Below are 15,408 nucleotides of genomic sequence, written 5' to 3'. Positions count from 1 at the left end.
TAAAAGTGGATCCAGTACGGTAAGTGAACCGAGAAAGTCGCAATACCTTCAACATAAAAAAACAATCCCACTCTATCACAACATCAAATGAGAACATCTCAATGCACAATACACATGTCTCCTGGCAAACAAACAGTAGAAATAGTTTCCAACACGTGACAGAGAAATATCCATCGCACTGGCGAAGGCAACGAAATTCTGATTTATGACACAGAAGGAAGGAAGAACTTTGAAGGCAGAACAGCATGTTTAAGCACAATCTCAACATTCATGTGCATTATGCCCTGCCATCTCCATAGCCCACTTGCCTTCAACGACGCCACTTTCGACAAATCCATGGCGCCACCGCGGTTTTTTCCTCGCCCTTCAGCCCAGTTTTTCGAAAGGGGTTAATCCGTGAAAGTTCTAAATTAGTGATTAGACCCACCCATTAACCATTTTCTTAGTAGCAAATATGTTTATACCAATAATACAGTACAAATATTTAGGATTATTTTTGTTGAGTTAATATTGTGAGAAGCATATTGACCCTTGATGGTATTTGAGGTTTTAGTCAAAAGTTTTCTCCAGTGGGCCCACGCACGTTCAGGACCCTTGCTACCCCACCTACCAAGCAATGACCCCTACCCGAGTTTGTTTCTAGCACCCCTCCTACTACTACAGTACCCGTACATCTCGCCTACTACCCCCAAAATTTCGCCACCCCATAAAACTTTTGTCATTGTCATGCGACTACCCACCCTCCGTTCAATCACCCTGGCTTTCAATGGACCCACCCAGACCTCTGACCACCCCTCTTCATGTGTCAGACTGCGGCAGTGAACTCACCGGGGTACGCTAGCCTACCACCGTCCCGAGTCCGCCGATCCGCCGCCCGGCCGGGCCCGGCCAGACGGTCACCGGGTCCGGCGCGGCCCGGGCCCGGCGCCTGAGAGCCGACGAGGACAATCACAGTGAGGCCTCCCTGTCCTTTGCTGCCAGCGCGGCGCGGCCCGGAGGAATGGTCCTGCGCACAGTTTTAAGTGAAGGTTGAAAAAATGGACACTCACTACTGGCAGGCGGGCACGCCATACTGCGAGAAGGTAAAAGACAGTGAAAACCAACCCTATACGGCCAACTACTGTCCCCCAAACTTTTCACTTGAGCAAGTTACTTTGCCCATCAACCTGAGAGAACTCAGGACTGATTTTAACTTAAAACTTTGAGTAAAGAGAGAACTGCTGTGACTTCGTTTGTCAAAATGAACTCAACGGCTGTCAATCCTTTCACTCACAGATTGACTGAGTCGATCGTGTATGATGATGAGTGTCACGAGGAGGCTGCGAGGAGGCTGCTCGGAGACTACAGCAAGGAGGGTCCCCCGGTTACCGTAGTACTACCACGAGGACCGTAGCGACCGGTTCCGAGTCGTCAGACTCGGATGCTCGTCTCATCCCGCAGGCTCAGCTGTTCCATCCTCCTCCCCCTTCTCCTCATCCTCCTCGCTTGTCCCTGGCCGGTGGAGCCTTCCAGGAGCTGTCTGATCACCCTGCTCGACCCCTTGCCCTCTGGCCAGACTGCCTACACAATCGGGGAGGACATGAACTTAACTATGCCGGCGATTCAGCTGCAGGCGGTTGGAGTGCAGGAGGAGGAGGAGATTGAGATCGCATTCAACGTCTCTGTTGGTGCTAACGCTAGCACATCCATCAACTTGTTCTTGCCTACGGTGCAGCAAGGGATCCTTCCGATCCGGCAACACATCGACCAGGTGCGTTCCCTTGGCTCGAGGGGGAAAGTCGGCGTGCTGTGAGATGCGGTTGGCAGGTTCAAGTAGCGGACGAGGTCATGCTCAACTTCGAGCCTCTCTTCTGGTTCGAACAGAGTCAGCCCCTGCCCCCTCGGTTCTCAGGTGGCTCAGACAACGGGCAAGCAGCAGTCCGCATCGTCGGGACTCTCAAAGCTCTGAGCGATATGGTAGGAGCCAACAAGATGCTTCTCCTGCTTTCGGTTCACACTGATCTCGTTCTTCCTCAGCTTCTGCAGCAGCAGTGGTCCTTCCGGTCCTCCACTCCTAACGAGCTCCTTGTCCACGTGTCTGTCGCCAGCGGTCTCTGCGAGCAGAGCATCCCCGTCTCGAGCAGGGTCGCGCTAACGGACAACCCGCCCACGATCTCTCACTTCATCAAGGACGAGCGATCGACTTACGACACGGACAAGTTTCAGTGGCAGGTGACTTGCCCGCCTTGTTCAGCACGGGCTGACTTACCCTCAGGGCTCGTTCTCGCACCTGTACAACGGAGAGGAGGTTTCACTGCCCTTCGAGTGGGTCCCTCCCCCCTGCGACTCAGTGCAGTCGGAGATGGCCTGGACCCCCTGTGCTCTGTTTGTGAGGCCCGATGCTCCCGCGGTGTACTCGGACGCGTCTGCAGCTGTTGGAGGAAAAATTACCAAGAGCTTCAGGTTTCAGGTGGAGACGTCGAGATGCTCGGAGCAGCAGCAGACACTCAAGGTCACTGTCAGCGTTCAGAACGCAAACGCAAGCAGGATGAACTTCCCTGCGGTAGGAGACCTTGTTTGTGCTCCTGACTCGCTCGTTATTCTTCTTCGACTTGCTGTCCTGATCATCTTATGCTCATTCGACCCTATTGTCCCACACAATCACTCCCTCTGATTCACTTGTCACCACCACCTCCTCCTCTCCTCTCTCCTCTTTCTCCTTCTCGATTTTAGTCCTCCAGCCTGTTCTCTTCCCTTCACTGCTCCTTCACATCTTGTCTCGCAGCGCTCTCTCACTCTCCACCAGGCCCGAGGAGAAGCTTTCTTCCCGGACTGGTTTGAATGTCGCTACGCTCCCGCGCAGTGTCAGGCCTTGAACCCAACGGTCCGGGTTGGGGCCGTCCAGTCTCTTACCTTCTGGCCAGACTACAGTCACAACAAGGAGGAGGCGGACGTGGAGAGCTATAGGATTCTCTTCACTGGGAGCTGGGAGGATGTCAACGTAGCCCTGTCAAATGTGATGCCTCCATCTTCCCTCCTTCTCGTCCTCGTCCTCGTCCTCCTCTCCTCTTCTCCTCCTCTCCTCCTCTCCTCCTCTCCTCCTCTTCCTCCCTTCGTCACTCCTCCTCTCCTCCTCTCCTCCTCTCCTCCTCTCCTCCTCTTCCTCCCTTCGTCACTCCTCCTCTCCTCCTCTCCTCCTTCTCCTACTCTTCCTCCCTTCGTCATGACTATTTTTGCTAGGTGACCCTCCAAGCTCCTCCCCACCTGCTGGGCAGCAACATCCTCCGCATCACGGTCGAGGAGTATCCTCTAGCGCACGAGTTCGTGAGGTCCGAGGATGAGATGTGGAGGTTCGACAGCATGTACCAGAGCGGCTCCTGGTCGCTGCAGGAGGCCAAGGATCGGTGCCATAGGGACCCCAACTGTTTCGGCTTCCAGCAGCTCGAGCCCAGCGCCCTTTCGGTCGCCATGCTGCAGAAGACCGTTCCTCTCATAGGACGGCAGCCCGTCGTTCTCCCCTTCCCAACCATCTTTCTCTTCTCCGCTCCCCCCGTCATCGACCCTGTCCGTCCCTACGTGACCAACTCGGTAGCATACAGGAAGCAGCCCACGAGCTCGCTCTGCTACGTCAGCGGAGCGCCTCCTGCTGCCCAGCAGATGGTCGACCTGCGTCTTGTCAGGAGGATCGATGCGAGGCCCTTCCTCTACGTCCCCCTCCCGCAGCGGCAGGTCCAGGTCGGCTCCTCCTTCCTCCTTACTGGCGTTGAGTTCTTCGACGACGATTTCCTTGCCTTCAACCAAACTCAAGAAACCAACGCCTCCCGTTCCAGCCACGTCACGGTCTCTCCTGACTACCTCCTACCCTCCTCCTTCTTTCCTCCTGCCTCCTGCCTCCTGCCTCCTGCCTCCTGCCTCCTGCCTCCTGCCTCCTCCTTCTGCCCGCTGCTTCCTCCCGTCCAGTTCATCTCATGTGAGCACAGGTCACCTACAATATCACTCGAGGTTCTTTCACCCTCCTCGACCGACCAGACGCTCTCGTGCTGCCGCTGGGAGATGGCAAGCAGGACAATCCTCTCGTCCTCCACGGCCCTTCCATGCTCGTCCAGCAGGCAATGCGAGCCGTCCAGGTCAACATCGCAAGCTCGACGCCTTGCGGAGCCTCCTCCTGCTCAGAGCATGACGGCATCGCTGTCACGGTCGATGACCTCGGGTACACGGGGGAGCTCGGGGCCAGGACGTACGTGCAGAAAGTGTCGCTCGACCTGCGAGTTGGGCCGTTCAACTCTGCTCCTCGCCTGCTCTACCCAGGCCCCAAGTGGATGGAGCTGGTCGCTGGTGAGAGGAGAGGAGATGAGAGGAGGAAGAGGAACGAGGTGGGGAGGGAAGTTGAGTTCTGCAAGAGAACGAAAGGAGGAAGAGAGCAGAGAATGGGAGGAGGAGGAGAGGAGATGGCGAAGAGGAGGAGAGGAGTTGCCAGTAAGTGAAAGGTTGGCAGGAGGAGGAGGAAGATACCTCTCCGGCATCTCCATTGAGGATATTGATGTCAACTGGCCAAGATGGGACAAGTTGACCAACGAAGGGACGATTCAAGTGAACATCTCCTTGTTACAAGACAGGTCCAACATCCTCCTTCTCCTTCTCCTTCTCCTTCTCCTCCTCTCGTTTTCTTCTCTTCTCTTGTACTTCCTTCACCCTCGAAAGTCGCAACCCTGATGAGAAGTCGCAGCAATGACGATCAAATCACCTTCAGCATCGTCAACCTCCCTCCCTCCCTCCCCTTCCTGGGCTCTCCCAGCAACAGCACCTACGTCTCGCTCCTCGGCCTCTTCTCGCAAGTCTCCTCCGCCCTCTCCTCCCTCTGGCTTCAGCCGCCAGCCGCCAGCAGGGGAACGAGGACGGCGAAACTTCTCGTCACCGTCTCTGACCTTGGCAACACGGGATACTCCGACGACAGCGGCAGCTCACCTGCGGGAACAGACTCGATCGCCTTCGACCTCTTCCTCCTCACCAACGCCTCCTCCTCCCCTTCCTCCCTTCAGACCCCCAGCAAGGATGTGTTCGTGTCCTCCTCCTCAGGGGCGGATCACCTTGGCTGCGGCAGTCAGAAGGACCCTTGCAAGAGCTTGCAGCATTCAATAGACATCAGCACCAGCGGCTCTACTATCCTCGTCCTCCCCGGCGTCTACTCAGGACGCAACAACACGCGGCTGGACCTGCGCGACAAACAGCTGCTGGTCCGATCGCTCCTCCCCTCCGCGCACACGGAGATCTGCGACCCCAAGGCTCCTGTCATCGACTGCGAGGGCGGAGGACCCGCAGTCCTCCTCCGCAAGCACCTTGAGAGCAGGATACGGGACTCGTGCGACGAGAGTTTCGGGGATCGGAAGAAATGGAACACTTTCGATCCGTCTGCCTCCTCTACCTCCTCCTCCTCAGCGTCTTCATGCTCTCCTTCGGTCTCCGAGCTGAGAGGACTGACGTTCCTCAACTGCTCATCAGAGTAAGCTCTCTTCTCGCACCTGCCGTCTCCTCCTCGCTCTCAATTCCTTCACCCCTCACCCTCTTACCCTCTTGCTCCTGCTGGTGCTGGTGCTGCTGGTGCTGCTCTCCTCTTCCTCCTCGTACCATCTCTCCTCGTCCCTTAGTGTCCTCCCCTCCTGTTCTCCTCGTGTCGCCTCAACTGCCTGCAGGTACGGCGGAGCCCTGGTGGTCAAGCAGCCGGTGCTCGTCACCTCCTGCTGCTTTCAAGTCTGTCGGTCGCTCTACGCGGGAGGAGCCGTCATGCTGGACGCTAACGGAAGGTGAACGCTCCCTTCCCCCTCCTCTCCCCTCCCCTCCTCTCCTCTCCCCTCCCCTCCCCTCCCCTCCCCTCCTCTCCTCTCTCCTCTCTCCTCTCTCCTCTCTCCTCTCTCCTCTCTCCTCTCTCCTCTCTCCTCTCTCTTCCCCTCTCCTCTCTCCTCTCCTCTCCTCTCATCATTCCGCAGCTCATTGTTCGCCGACTGTCTCTTTCTCGATAGCTACTCGGCCAACGGAGGGGCAGCAGCGCTGAGAAAAGGAACAGCTACCTTTCAAGATTGTGAGCCTCATCCTACCCTCCTGCCCCTGCTCGTGCTCGTGCTCGTGCTCGTGCTCGTGCTCGTGCTCGTGCTCGTGCTCGTGCTCGTGCTCGTGCTCGTGCTTGTGCTCCTGCTCCTGCTCCTTTCCTCCTCTCCTATCCTCATCACCTTTCAGGTCGCTTCAGAGGCAACATGGCAGAGTTTGACGGAGGAGCGCTCTTCGTCAATGGAGGGAGTCTTCTCATCCTGCGCACAAACTTCAGCTTCAACATCGCCAACAAGGCTCGTCCCTGCTCCTGCTCCTGCTCCTGCTCCTGCTCCTGCTCCTGCTCCTGCTCCTGCTCCTACCCATGCTCGTGCTCGTGCTCCTACCCCTGGCCCTGCTGCTACTCAGCACTCGACTTCTTTCCCTTCCTCTCTTCGCCCTCCTGCTGACGAGTTGCGGCAGCTAGGAGGCGCCATCTTCGTCGGGGAGGGAGAAGCCGCGCTGACAGCGAGTCGTCTGGAGGCGAACAAGGCAGGAGGGTACGCGGGGGCCATTTACACGCAGAGAGGAAGAGTGACCAAGATAGAGACGACAGAGGAGGGAAACTCATCTCCTCTCCCTCCTGCTCGTGGAAACGGATTCGTATGATCTCCTGCTCGTGGAAACGGATTCGTATGATCTCCTGCTCGTGGAAACGGATTCGTATGATCTCCTGCTCGTGGAAACGGATTCGTATGATCTCACTGACCCTCCTCGTCCTCGTCCTCGTCCTCGTCCTCGTCCTCCGTCTTCGCTCCCCCTCCCTTTCATCTTTTCCCCCCTTCTTCGCGCCTCTTTCAGAAACTCTCGTCCTGTATCTCATCCCCAATCCGCTTTCCCCTTGTTCTCCATCTCCTCCTTGTCCCCCTTCCTCCTTCATCCACCAGTTTGTAAAGTTACTGTGTATGTACATGCTTATCAACACTCAAAAAAGAATAATCTCCCAACTCAAACACCAGCAAACATCATCATCATCATCATCATCATTTTCATCATCGTCACATCTTCACGGCATGATCTTGTTCACAAGCTTCTGGTAGTTGTCATATTGCGATGTCCGCCAGTTGTTCACCGACAGGTTGATGAGTTCTTCCACCTGCAGCTCATCAACTCACTTCTCCTCCTCACCGCCATGCGAGCAGTTTCTTCCTCCTACCTTCTTCTCGCACTCTTCATTCGACATCTCAAGGTACAACCTGAAACCACGTCAGCTCTCGAAGCGGGCAAGAAGGAAAGAAAAGGGGATTGGAGGAGGAGGAGGAGGAGGAGGAGGAGGAGGAGAAAGGTGTGAGGAGTGGAAGTAGGAGTAGGAGTAGAACAAGGTATCCAACAACCTGGCGACGAAGTTTTGGACGATTCGGTTCTTCCCTACCCTGATCAGAGCATCAGCATCAGCATCGACTTGGTCGGGGGGACCTGGAGCAGGGCAGGTTCGAGTTGAACATCATCAGCTCCATCAGAGCGGCGAGACGATGGTGAATCCGCCTCAGAGACAGGAAGGCAGCCTTGCAGTGAGACACAAACCTCTTCCAGCTCTCCGACCTACAAGTCCAGACGTCAACAGCCTCCCCTCCCCTCCCTCCTCCTCGCACGCACCCGACGCCCCCCAGCAGCTCCACGTACTCGTCCGTTAGCTTGAAGGGAGCTGTTTCAAACCCCATGTTTCCCGGGCTCAAACCTCCAACCCCATGTCAACTCCCGCACTCCTCCTGCTCCTGCTCCTCCTCCTGCTCCAGCCCCTGCCCCCAATCCTGCCCCCTCTCCTGCTCTTACTCTTGCCCCCCCTTCTGCCCCCCCTTCTGCTTCCTCTCCTGCTCCCTTACCGAGGATGTAGCCGAAGTCGATGTGGATCATGTGACCTTTGCTGTCAATGAGGATGTTCCCGTTGTGTCGATCCTTGACCTGCAGCACATGGCAAAGGATCGAGTACCCTGCCAAACTCTGCTGGAGGGTCAGCACAAGACTACCCGGGCTCTCTCCCACCTGGAGGAAGTTTGCGGTGGCTCGGCGGAAGGCCTCGCTCTCCTTCCCGTAGATTCGCTGGAAGTGAGAGGAGAGGGAGGTGAAGCCAGCCTGCTGCTTCAGCGAGTCCAGGCTGACTGCGTCCGTCAGCCCCTGGATGATCCCCGTGCCGGCAGAGGTGGCGAGGATCCTGTAAGGAAAGATCTTGACGGGGAGCTCCTCCTTCTGCCACGTGCTGGGGAGACAGAGATAGAGGATCAGAGTCAGACGAGAGCCAACGTGGGGAGGGAGAAGCGCACTTGTGTATCAGCTGAATGAGCTGCATGGCGAACGCCTCCTGCCGGACGTCGTCGAAGCTCTTAACGATGACAGTCTGGATGGAATATCCTCTCCTGCTCCCGAAGGGCGAGCTCAGGCGAATCCTCTCTTTCTTGTTCTCCCACGTCTCCTGCCATCACCGTTTCAGCGCGTACCAGAGGAAGCACAGGAAAAAGTTTCGCTACCTCCTGAAACCTGCCAGACCCTGTCATCGACATGCTCCATCCACCTCCTGACACTCCAACGTGCGAGTCCTTGGAGAGGGTGTTAGCTATCTCCCGTGACAGCTGCTTGCTCTCTTCCTGCTCCTCCTCCTTCGAGCCCAGGGCATCCCCTTCACCCTCCGACGCGTGCGCGATGTGTGCAGCTCTAGAGACCTGCGGCTGCATCCTGTCTTCGTCTTCAGCTTCTTCCAGCAGCTTGTCCGAGTTTGTTGCAGTCTCAGCCTCCTGCAGACTGTCGAAGCTGAGCAGCTTCGGGGACAGACCGTCGTCCTCCATCCTGGCGGTCGGGGAATCCATGAGGGGTTTCCGTAGCGGCGACACATTGGAAGGAGAAGCTAGGGGCCGAGGCACCAAGTTGGCACCAAGACAAGCTCCCGAAGAGATGGTCCTGATCTCGTCCATGAACCCATCCCGCACAACCGCAGCCTTGAACCCTACCTCGTTCGTGTACCTCCGCAGCCTCTGAACAGGGTCCAGATCGGGAGCTGAGCATTTCCTCAGAGTTCTGATAGTCTCCACCATGATCATGTACGGACATCTGGTCGCGGTTGTAAAGACTTTGGCTTGATCGGGGGGAATGCGCACAACCTTGTAGAAGAAGGAAGAAGAGGAGCAGAGGGGAATGTACACATCCCTGCTCTCCAAGAAGGCATTGATCCTGCCCAGCATGATGTGGAGCCGGGCAGCCCTCAGGTGCAGCGTCTCCAACCGGAGAGCTTCAGCGATGTCGGTAAGTTGTTGGATGAAGAACAGCTCAGAGTAGAAGAACGTCCCGTTCTTGGAGTTCACACCCCTGATCCAGTTGACGAGCTTGCGGCTGCCCACGTCGACATCGTCATGATCTTGCACACTCTTCAACAACTTCTTGCTGTCCTGCAGCGAGTCTGCATTGACCTGCACTATGCAAGTGAACTCTGGAGGGGACGATCCCTTGGAGCCTGCGAGGTTTGCGCTGTCGCTCATGGAGTTGAGAGGAGGCGATGAATCGGAAGCGGAGGCGCGCGAGCTCGAGCTCGAGCCCTGGAACCCGCACAGAGCCTGGGTGATGGAGGACAAGGCGTCTCCCCTGTGCTGCTCGAGGATGCTGGAGAGGTACTTGTTGGGAGAAGCGAAGCCAGGAAGCCCCTTACTCCTGGTTCGCTCGTTGATGGCAGCATACACGCACAGAATCAGGCGCGCCGGTCGACTGTCATGCTCTCCCTTCTTCGACTCACACCCTGACGCTGCTGCCACAGGCCCAACCACAGCCATGGAGTTGGTGCCGACGTAGCTGTTGCAGTCCTCAATGGCACATAGAAGCGCCCAGTGGACGTTGAGCGCAAAGTGCAGGGATCTGGTGCACATGTGAAGCACCTGCGAAGAATGAGGAGCAAGACGAGAGATCATCCTCCTACCGCAACTTCCAACGCCATGCAGGGCCTCGGAAACGCCACTAGGAGGTGGCAGATTTGCGGGAGGTACTCTTCTACGCTGGACGGGTCATGGTAGAAGAGGATCAACAAACGAGCGCAGAGGGACGGGATCCAGTCTTCATCCTCTCCCTCGCTCTAAGACACGTGGCAGCATGTCAGTCAAGAACGTCAGGCACATCAGAGACTCGCACCTGGACGAGATAGAGGAACTTGACGCATTCGAACACAACGAAAGCTTCCACCTCCTTGAGATGCTGCTGCGTAGTGGCGCATCGGTTGTCAACTAGACGAAGGTAGGTTCGAGCTCCAGCTTGCACACAGCAAGGACAAAGAATGCTTCTCAGACGTAAGGTACAACTCGTGCTCATGCTTCAAGAATCTGCTCAGACTTGTGGCTGAAGTGAAAGCCCCGCTTGACAGGATTGGTTTTCCATCATCCCTACACAAAGAATCATATCAGTTGCGAACATCCTGTGCAATCTCTGATATTCAATGGCCAAAACAAGACTCGTCACCAACATTTTCTCTTCCACTAACTTGGAACGAGAGAGGACAAGTACGGACGGACAACAGCGAAAAACGCTTCAGTTTGTGATGTGTTGGATCGAACCCCACACGATCAAGCAACCAATGTGGAGAATCAGACACAACCAGTCAGAGATGTCACAGATACGTGAGCAGATAACTTGCACGAGTTCATGCAAGTCTCTGTTCTTGCCATTCTGCTCCTGCTTCTACTTCGTGCTACCATTTCGGCTACCAGGAGGGGTGGGGTAAACATACCCCCGTATCGGTCCAACGAAGGACAGGTAGGGGTGGTAGATCTTTTTTGTAAAACACATTTATTTTTATATAGATGTATTTTGTTCTGAGCCTCTTTAAAAAATAATTTTAGTGGTCTTTTTAAAACAATTGTTTAAGGTATGAACCAACGTACCATAGAATCTATGCTGAATATTTCAAACCTTTCGACAAGATTTTCAAATAATTTTAAAGTTTTGCCACTTTCACGTATTTGAATTGTCCCCGAATCGCAGACTTTTCAAATTTTGTCGAAAGCTTGTAACGGCTTTGGAGGATTGTAACGAATTGATAGTATGTGAGGGGATGAGGGTAAGAGTGGGATGAGGGAGATGAGGGGGGTGAATATGGGTGGGTGCAAGGGGGCGTAGAACGGGTGGTGGAGAGGAGGGGGTAGGATGACTAGGAAATGGATAGGAAGTGGGGGGTGGGGGTAGAAAGGCTTTCTGGGGGAGCAAATGGTTGTGGGGTAATTGTATGAACGAGGAAGATGCAGAAGAAGGTGAAGGAGAAGAATGGAGGCGATGGCAGGGAGTAAGAGATAGAGGCAACCATGCTCAGAGCCGAGCATGTTTGAACATGTGCAATCATCAGTGACTAAGACCATTTCATGCAACAAACTGGAGAGAGTGGCGGGAGCCTTTTGCATGAGGGGGAAAGTGATAGATGTCGAGGCGAACACCCTTGACTATCGCAACCCTCTTTGAACCACAAAGAATCCTGTCCACTCGTTGGCATGATGCTTGATGGAATACGAGCCTCTCTACACTGACAAGATGTCTGTGTTCCTGACAGAAAATGACGTTTCCTGCAGCTCTGATCCCGGGGTTCTATCGAATCGACTAGCCTGCAAAATGGCTGCAGCAGGATTGAGGATGCCCATGTCCTTGTTCGGCAAGAAGGTCTTTGCCATGTCGTCTAATCGCTCTCTGATTGAGGACGTTGAATGGCAGTCTGAAAGCAGCGCTTCCAACGTAGAAAACAACGTTTGACCTAAAGTTACGAGAATCTCTGGCTGACGGTCATACCAGTCGTTTGCCTCGAATGCAAATCGAAACACAGCCGCAAAGATGCTCGAGAACTCGGTACAGAGCGAATCTATGGCATGTCTTGACATGGAGAATGATGGCGCTGTTCGCAGGAGGAGTTGTTCCGAGCCAGCTTGACGGCCAAGAACGAGGTAACCGAAGCAGGAGATCTGATAAAGATTGTTACCAAACATCTGCTCACATGCTGACCCTTGTTGTCTCAGGAAATCAGCAAGATTACAGATGTTCTGTTCACGGTGCGGCACTCCTTTTCGGGGTCTCGTTTCTTACAGTCGTCGCAGGTTCGAAAGGAGCTAGGAAGGGAGGTAGCCCATGTTCAAACTCTGAATGCCCAGGTCAGTCTCTTGCTCTCTACCATGCCGAAAGCTGTCTGTGACTTGTCGCAATGGTGTACAGCTCGCTGCCGCACAGAACGAGCTGCAGGAGAAGGAAGTCTCGCTACAAAACGTGCGGTGGCCGAGGAATGCGGTCAGTGCTGAACAAGCTTGTGTGCAGGCTAACAACAGGATCCGCGAGCTCGAGAGTCAGATTGAAGGTGGAGCAATGAGCGTATGTTGAGCTGTTTCATGATCGTTGTCAGACATGCAAGGGACGTACAACAAGGTCATTATGGGGGAAGGGCAGGTCAGACTTATTTCTCCTGGTTCTCGCTCCTTACCCTCTCTGACTCCGCTCGCTTGCATTCAGCGACCTGCCGATGAAGCGAAGGAAGACGATACGAGTACGACGCAAGAAGAGCTACATGCGGAGCTTGTCCAGTCTCTCAGAGAAAGAGCCGTGAAGTCAGAGCGGGAGGTTGGCTTTTTCTGTTTCAACGATGTTGATTATCTCATCATTTGAATGCCGCAGGTGGCAGTGTTGCAGAGCACTGTGGCAGCGCTGCGAAACGTTCGTCCTCCTCCTCCTCCTCCTCCTCCTCTCCTCGTCTGAGACCTGTTCTCCTGTCAGGCCTTGCTCGTTCAGCTCGAGGAAGTGGCACGGAAATCTCAAGTGAGATCAGCAGCAGCTTTCACATCCCTCCTGGTCATAGATGCTGACGCCGCAACCGCAGGACGATACGAAGCAGGAGCAGCCGTCGATGACTGAGGTATCCATGCGCTGCTCTCAGCGATCGCTCCCTCTGACGTCCTCTCGCTGCAGGCAAAGATCTGGGAGGAAGCGGCGATGGAAAGCGAGCGGAAGGTCAAGGAGCTAGCTCTGGAGGTGCTGGCTGTGGTCGCTGACACTAAAAGAGCCTGACTCGTCTCTCTGCTTGTCTGCAGATCGAAGGTAAGGACCTGGTAATTGCCGAGCTGCGAAGACGTCTGGACGAGTCCAGCAAGAAGTCCAGCTGAGGTGATCTTCACCCCAGCCGATGGTGACCTGGGGTAGTTTGGGACTTGTGCCGGTAAAGGCTGTCGGCACGATCAAAGCGGCCGCAAACGTGCCTAGCGCTGCAGGTTTGACAAGCGAGGAATCTGAAGTATCTTTTTTGTAAGTGAAATCAAAAGCCGCTGATTGTATTTAAGACTACATCTGTGGCACGCGAATCAATCCTGAAGCAACGAATACTGCGAACCTCTCCTCTCCTCTCCTCTCCTCCCCTCCCCTCCCCTCCTCTCCTCTCCTCTCCTCTTTTCACATCGCACAGGTTGTCACATCTTATGTATGAACATGTGACAGCACACGAGTTGAAAGTCGTTGAAACTTCTCACCTCTGGCTAGTTCCTTCCGGTGCTGTACAGAATATCTGGCGAAAAATTTGAATCTGATGGGGTGGGGTACCAGATACAGGTGGGGTAGTTATATTGGTAAGTGAACGGGTGCACGGCTCTTGACTAGGGGTATAAGAGAAGGGGAAAATGGGGGTGTCAGTAAAGGGGGTGAATTCTATGGGGTGGTGTAGGGATTGGCGGGAAGAAGCGAAGCCCGTCATGCTGGAGGACAGGCGAAGATTAGTAGCGGCGAAGGAAGAGAAGGGAGAGAGGGAGAGAGAGGGAGAGAGATAGGAGAGGAGTTGAAAGAGAGGAGAGTGAGGAGTTCGATAGAGCAGTGAGTGAGAAGATGGACTGATAGAGCGAAAGGATCGAGAGATTGGATCAGATTGATAGAGGGGAATGCAGGAGAAAGTAGGAGCAGGTCTGGGTAATGGCCGAATTTTAGCTGTTTCAATTGTGACGATACATTCAAGAGGATGTTGTACTATCAGAGCTGGGTGATTTCCAACAAGAACAGTTGGAAATGAGCTCAACTCTGCGATGCTGAGTGTTGTACCATTACTTTTCATGCTACATCAAGATGCGGAGAGAATAGGGATTGACTGTTGATCAGCACCCCTACATCGTTGCATCTTCCTTTCATCCTCGTGCCCAAGTGAAGGGGGGGTGGGTGGGGGGAGGGATAGCAGAGGCAGTGAACGATCGAGAGGATTGAGAGTGTTTCAGAGGCGGGGCAAAGAGAAACTTTCAAACAGCTCAAGCTTGCAGTATCTTGTTGTAAGTTCTGTGGCTGATCCATTGGTGCAGCTTGAAAAATGACGGCGACAGAAGACAAGACGGAGTCAGAGCCCAAGGCTCAAGACACTTCCAAGGTCGAAGAGAAAGAAGAGACCAAGGTGGTCCTAACATTGTGCTACGTGCGATCCTGACGTATGGTCAGGAGATCGAGAAGAAGGAAGAAGAACCGACTGTGATCGCAGCTTGCTTCCTTGCGGCTGTTCTTGACGTGTGTTGAAACAGAAAGAGGAGAAAAGGAGGATTCCGAGAACCATTCCAACGAGGACAAGGTAAGGGAATCCCACGGCTGGGCCTGCTGTAAACGATGGCAAAGGATGCCGGCAAAGGATCGACGTCCAATCCTAACACTCCTTCCAAGCGCGGAAGGAAGCCAAAGAAGGTCTTGAAGCACATGGCCGAGATGAGGGTCACGAGCTTGTCCTCAGGAAGCAGAGCAGGAGGAACCAGAGGCGACCCCCACCAAAAGAGGAAGGACTGCAAAGAATGTGCTGGGCAACGACGACAAGTGTGCGACACATCTAACTGACGAGCAGGCCAAGAAAGAGGAGGAGGAGGAGGAGGAGGAGGAATCCAAGAAGGCGGGAGCTTATTGGGAAGTGGAAGCTGGAGCCAAGAGGTGACAAGGTTTGTTTCCTGTCTCGACCTGACCGCCTGTGCAGGCAGCGCAAGTCGTCGGAGCACTTTCACCCTGACACGAGCTCCAAGGACAAGGAAGAGATCGTCATCCCCCAGGTGATACCAGCTGAGGCCCTTGGGATGTTTGACGAGCAGCCATAGGGAGACGGAAAGCGGCTGGGGGACATCCAGTCAGGTCGGGGATGATGGATGAGACGGGGATGTTAAGTCACGATGCTGTCCAGTCGTCAACAGCCTGACCAACCACACGGTGAAGAAGAGCGACATAAACGATCCCATCAAAGTCCTTCACAAGATGCTGTTCCGTCGTGTCGATCAGGTTGACTCGCCGACAAGTCTTGACGGGTTGGACTGACTTGCCCTGCAGCCCAAGGCGATGAAACAGAACCTGATGGAGTTCAGAGGGATGAGCTTCGAGGACAAGGTGATTGGGGTCCTCCCTCCCTCCCTC

The 15,408-nt window shown here is 54.7% G+C and overlaps 4 protein-coding genes across 4 annotated transcripts in view; 3 read left to right on the top strand and 1 right to left on the bottom strand.

The window, feature by feature from the left end:
- Positions 1–1,420: 1,420 nt before the first annotated feature.
- On the top strand, positions 1,421–6,669 carry GUITHDRAFT_141153 (hypothetical protein; the record flags this gene model as incomplete). Its single annotated transcript, XM_005829390.1, has 12 exons — positions 1,421–1,750; positions 1,807–1,956; positions 2,017–2,211; positions 2,255–2,542; positions 2,786–2,995; positions 3,220–3,819; positions 3,960–4,314; positions 4,475–4,595; positions 4,706–5,479; positions 5,670–5,780; positions 5,964–6,210; positions 6,484–6,669. 12 exons carry the CDS (start codon positions 1,421–1,423, stop codon positions 6,667–6,669), a joined length of 3,567 nt encoding a protein of 1,188 aa, XP_005829447.1.
- Positions 6,670–6,950: 281 nt separating this feature from the next.
- On the bottom strand, positions 6,951–9,527 carry GUITHDRAFT_88044 (hypothetical protein; the record flags this gene model as incomplete). The annotated part of the gene is made up of 9 exons (XM_005829389.1): positions 6,951–7,156; positions 7,217–7,256; positions 7,395–7,602; positions 7,657–7,738; positions 7,884–8,001; positions 8,044–8,257; positions 8,322–8,470; positions 8,508–8,654; positions 8,886–9,527. 7 exons carry the CDS (start codon positions 9,525–9,527, stop codon positions 7,452–7,454), a joined length of 1,503 nt encoding a protein of 500 aa, XP_005829446.1. The 3' UTR covers positions 6,951–7,156; positions 7,217–7,256; positions 7,395–7,451.
- A 2,061-nt stretch (positions 9,528–11,588) lies between these two features.
- On the top strand, positions 11,589–13,237 carry GUITHDRAFT_153532 (hypothetical protein). The gene is made up of 15 exons (XM_005829388.1): positions 11,589–11,679; positions 11,731–11,763; positions 11,809–11,862; positions 11,919–11,957; positions 12,030–12,062; positions 12,108–12,161; positions 12,223–12,273; positions 12,322–12,361; positions 12,407–12,450; positions 12,514–12,621; positions 12,676–12,714; positions 12,775–12,816; positions 12,878–12,913; positions 12,967–13,029; positions 13,089–13,237. The coding sequence occupies exons 1-15, from the start codon at positions 11,632–11,634 to the stop codon at positions 13,158–13,160; spliced, it is 756 nt and encodes a 251-aa protein (XP_005829445.1). The 5' UTR covers positions 11,589–11,631; the 3' UTR covers positions 13,161–13,237.
- A 1,101-nt stretch (positions 13,238–14,338) lies between these two features.
- Positions 14,339–15,408, top strand: part of GUITHDRAFT_141150 (hypothetical protein) — a gene marked incomplete at both ends in the record, with an annotated part of 2,371 nt that continues 1,301 nt past the window's right edge. Inside the window, 8 exons of the mRNA XM_005829387.1 lie at positions 14,339–14,419; positions 14,464–14,529; positions 14,635–14,700; positions 14,747–14,937; positions 14,981–15,053; positions 15,099–15,132; positions 15,182–15,276; positions 15,325–15,381. Coding sequence (XP_005829444.1) covers positions 14,339–14,419; positions 14,464–14,529; positions 14,635–14,700; positions 14,747–14,937; positions 14,981–15,053; positions 15,099–15,132; positions 15,182–15,276; positions 15,325–15,381 — 663 coding nt within the window. The remainder of the gene's footprint in view (positions 14,420–14,463; positions 14,530–14,634; positions 14,701–14,746; positions 14,938–14,980; positions 15,054–15,098; positions 15,133–15,181; positions 15,277–15,324; positions 15,382–15,408) is intronic.

The sequence above is a fragment of the Guillardia theta genome, assembly GCF_000315625.1.
Source record: "Guillardia theta CCMP2712 unplaced genomic scaffold GUITHscaffold_52, whole genome shotgun sequence".
Lineage (NCBI taxonomy): Eukaryota > Cryptophyceae > Pyrenomonadales > Geminigeraceae > Guillardia > Guillardia theta.
Note: the sequence above shows the minus strand (reverse complement) of the source record. Positions and strands in the feature narration are given on the sequence as shown.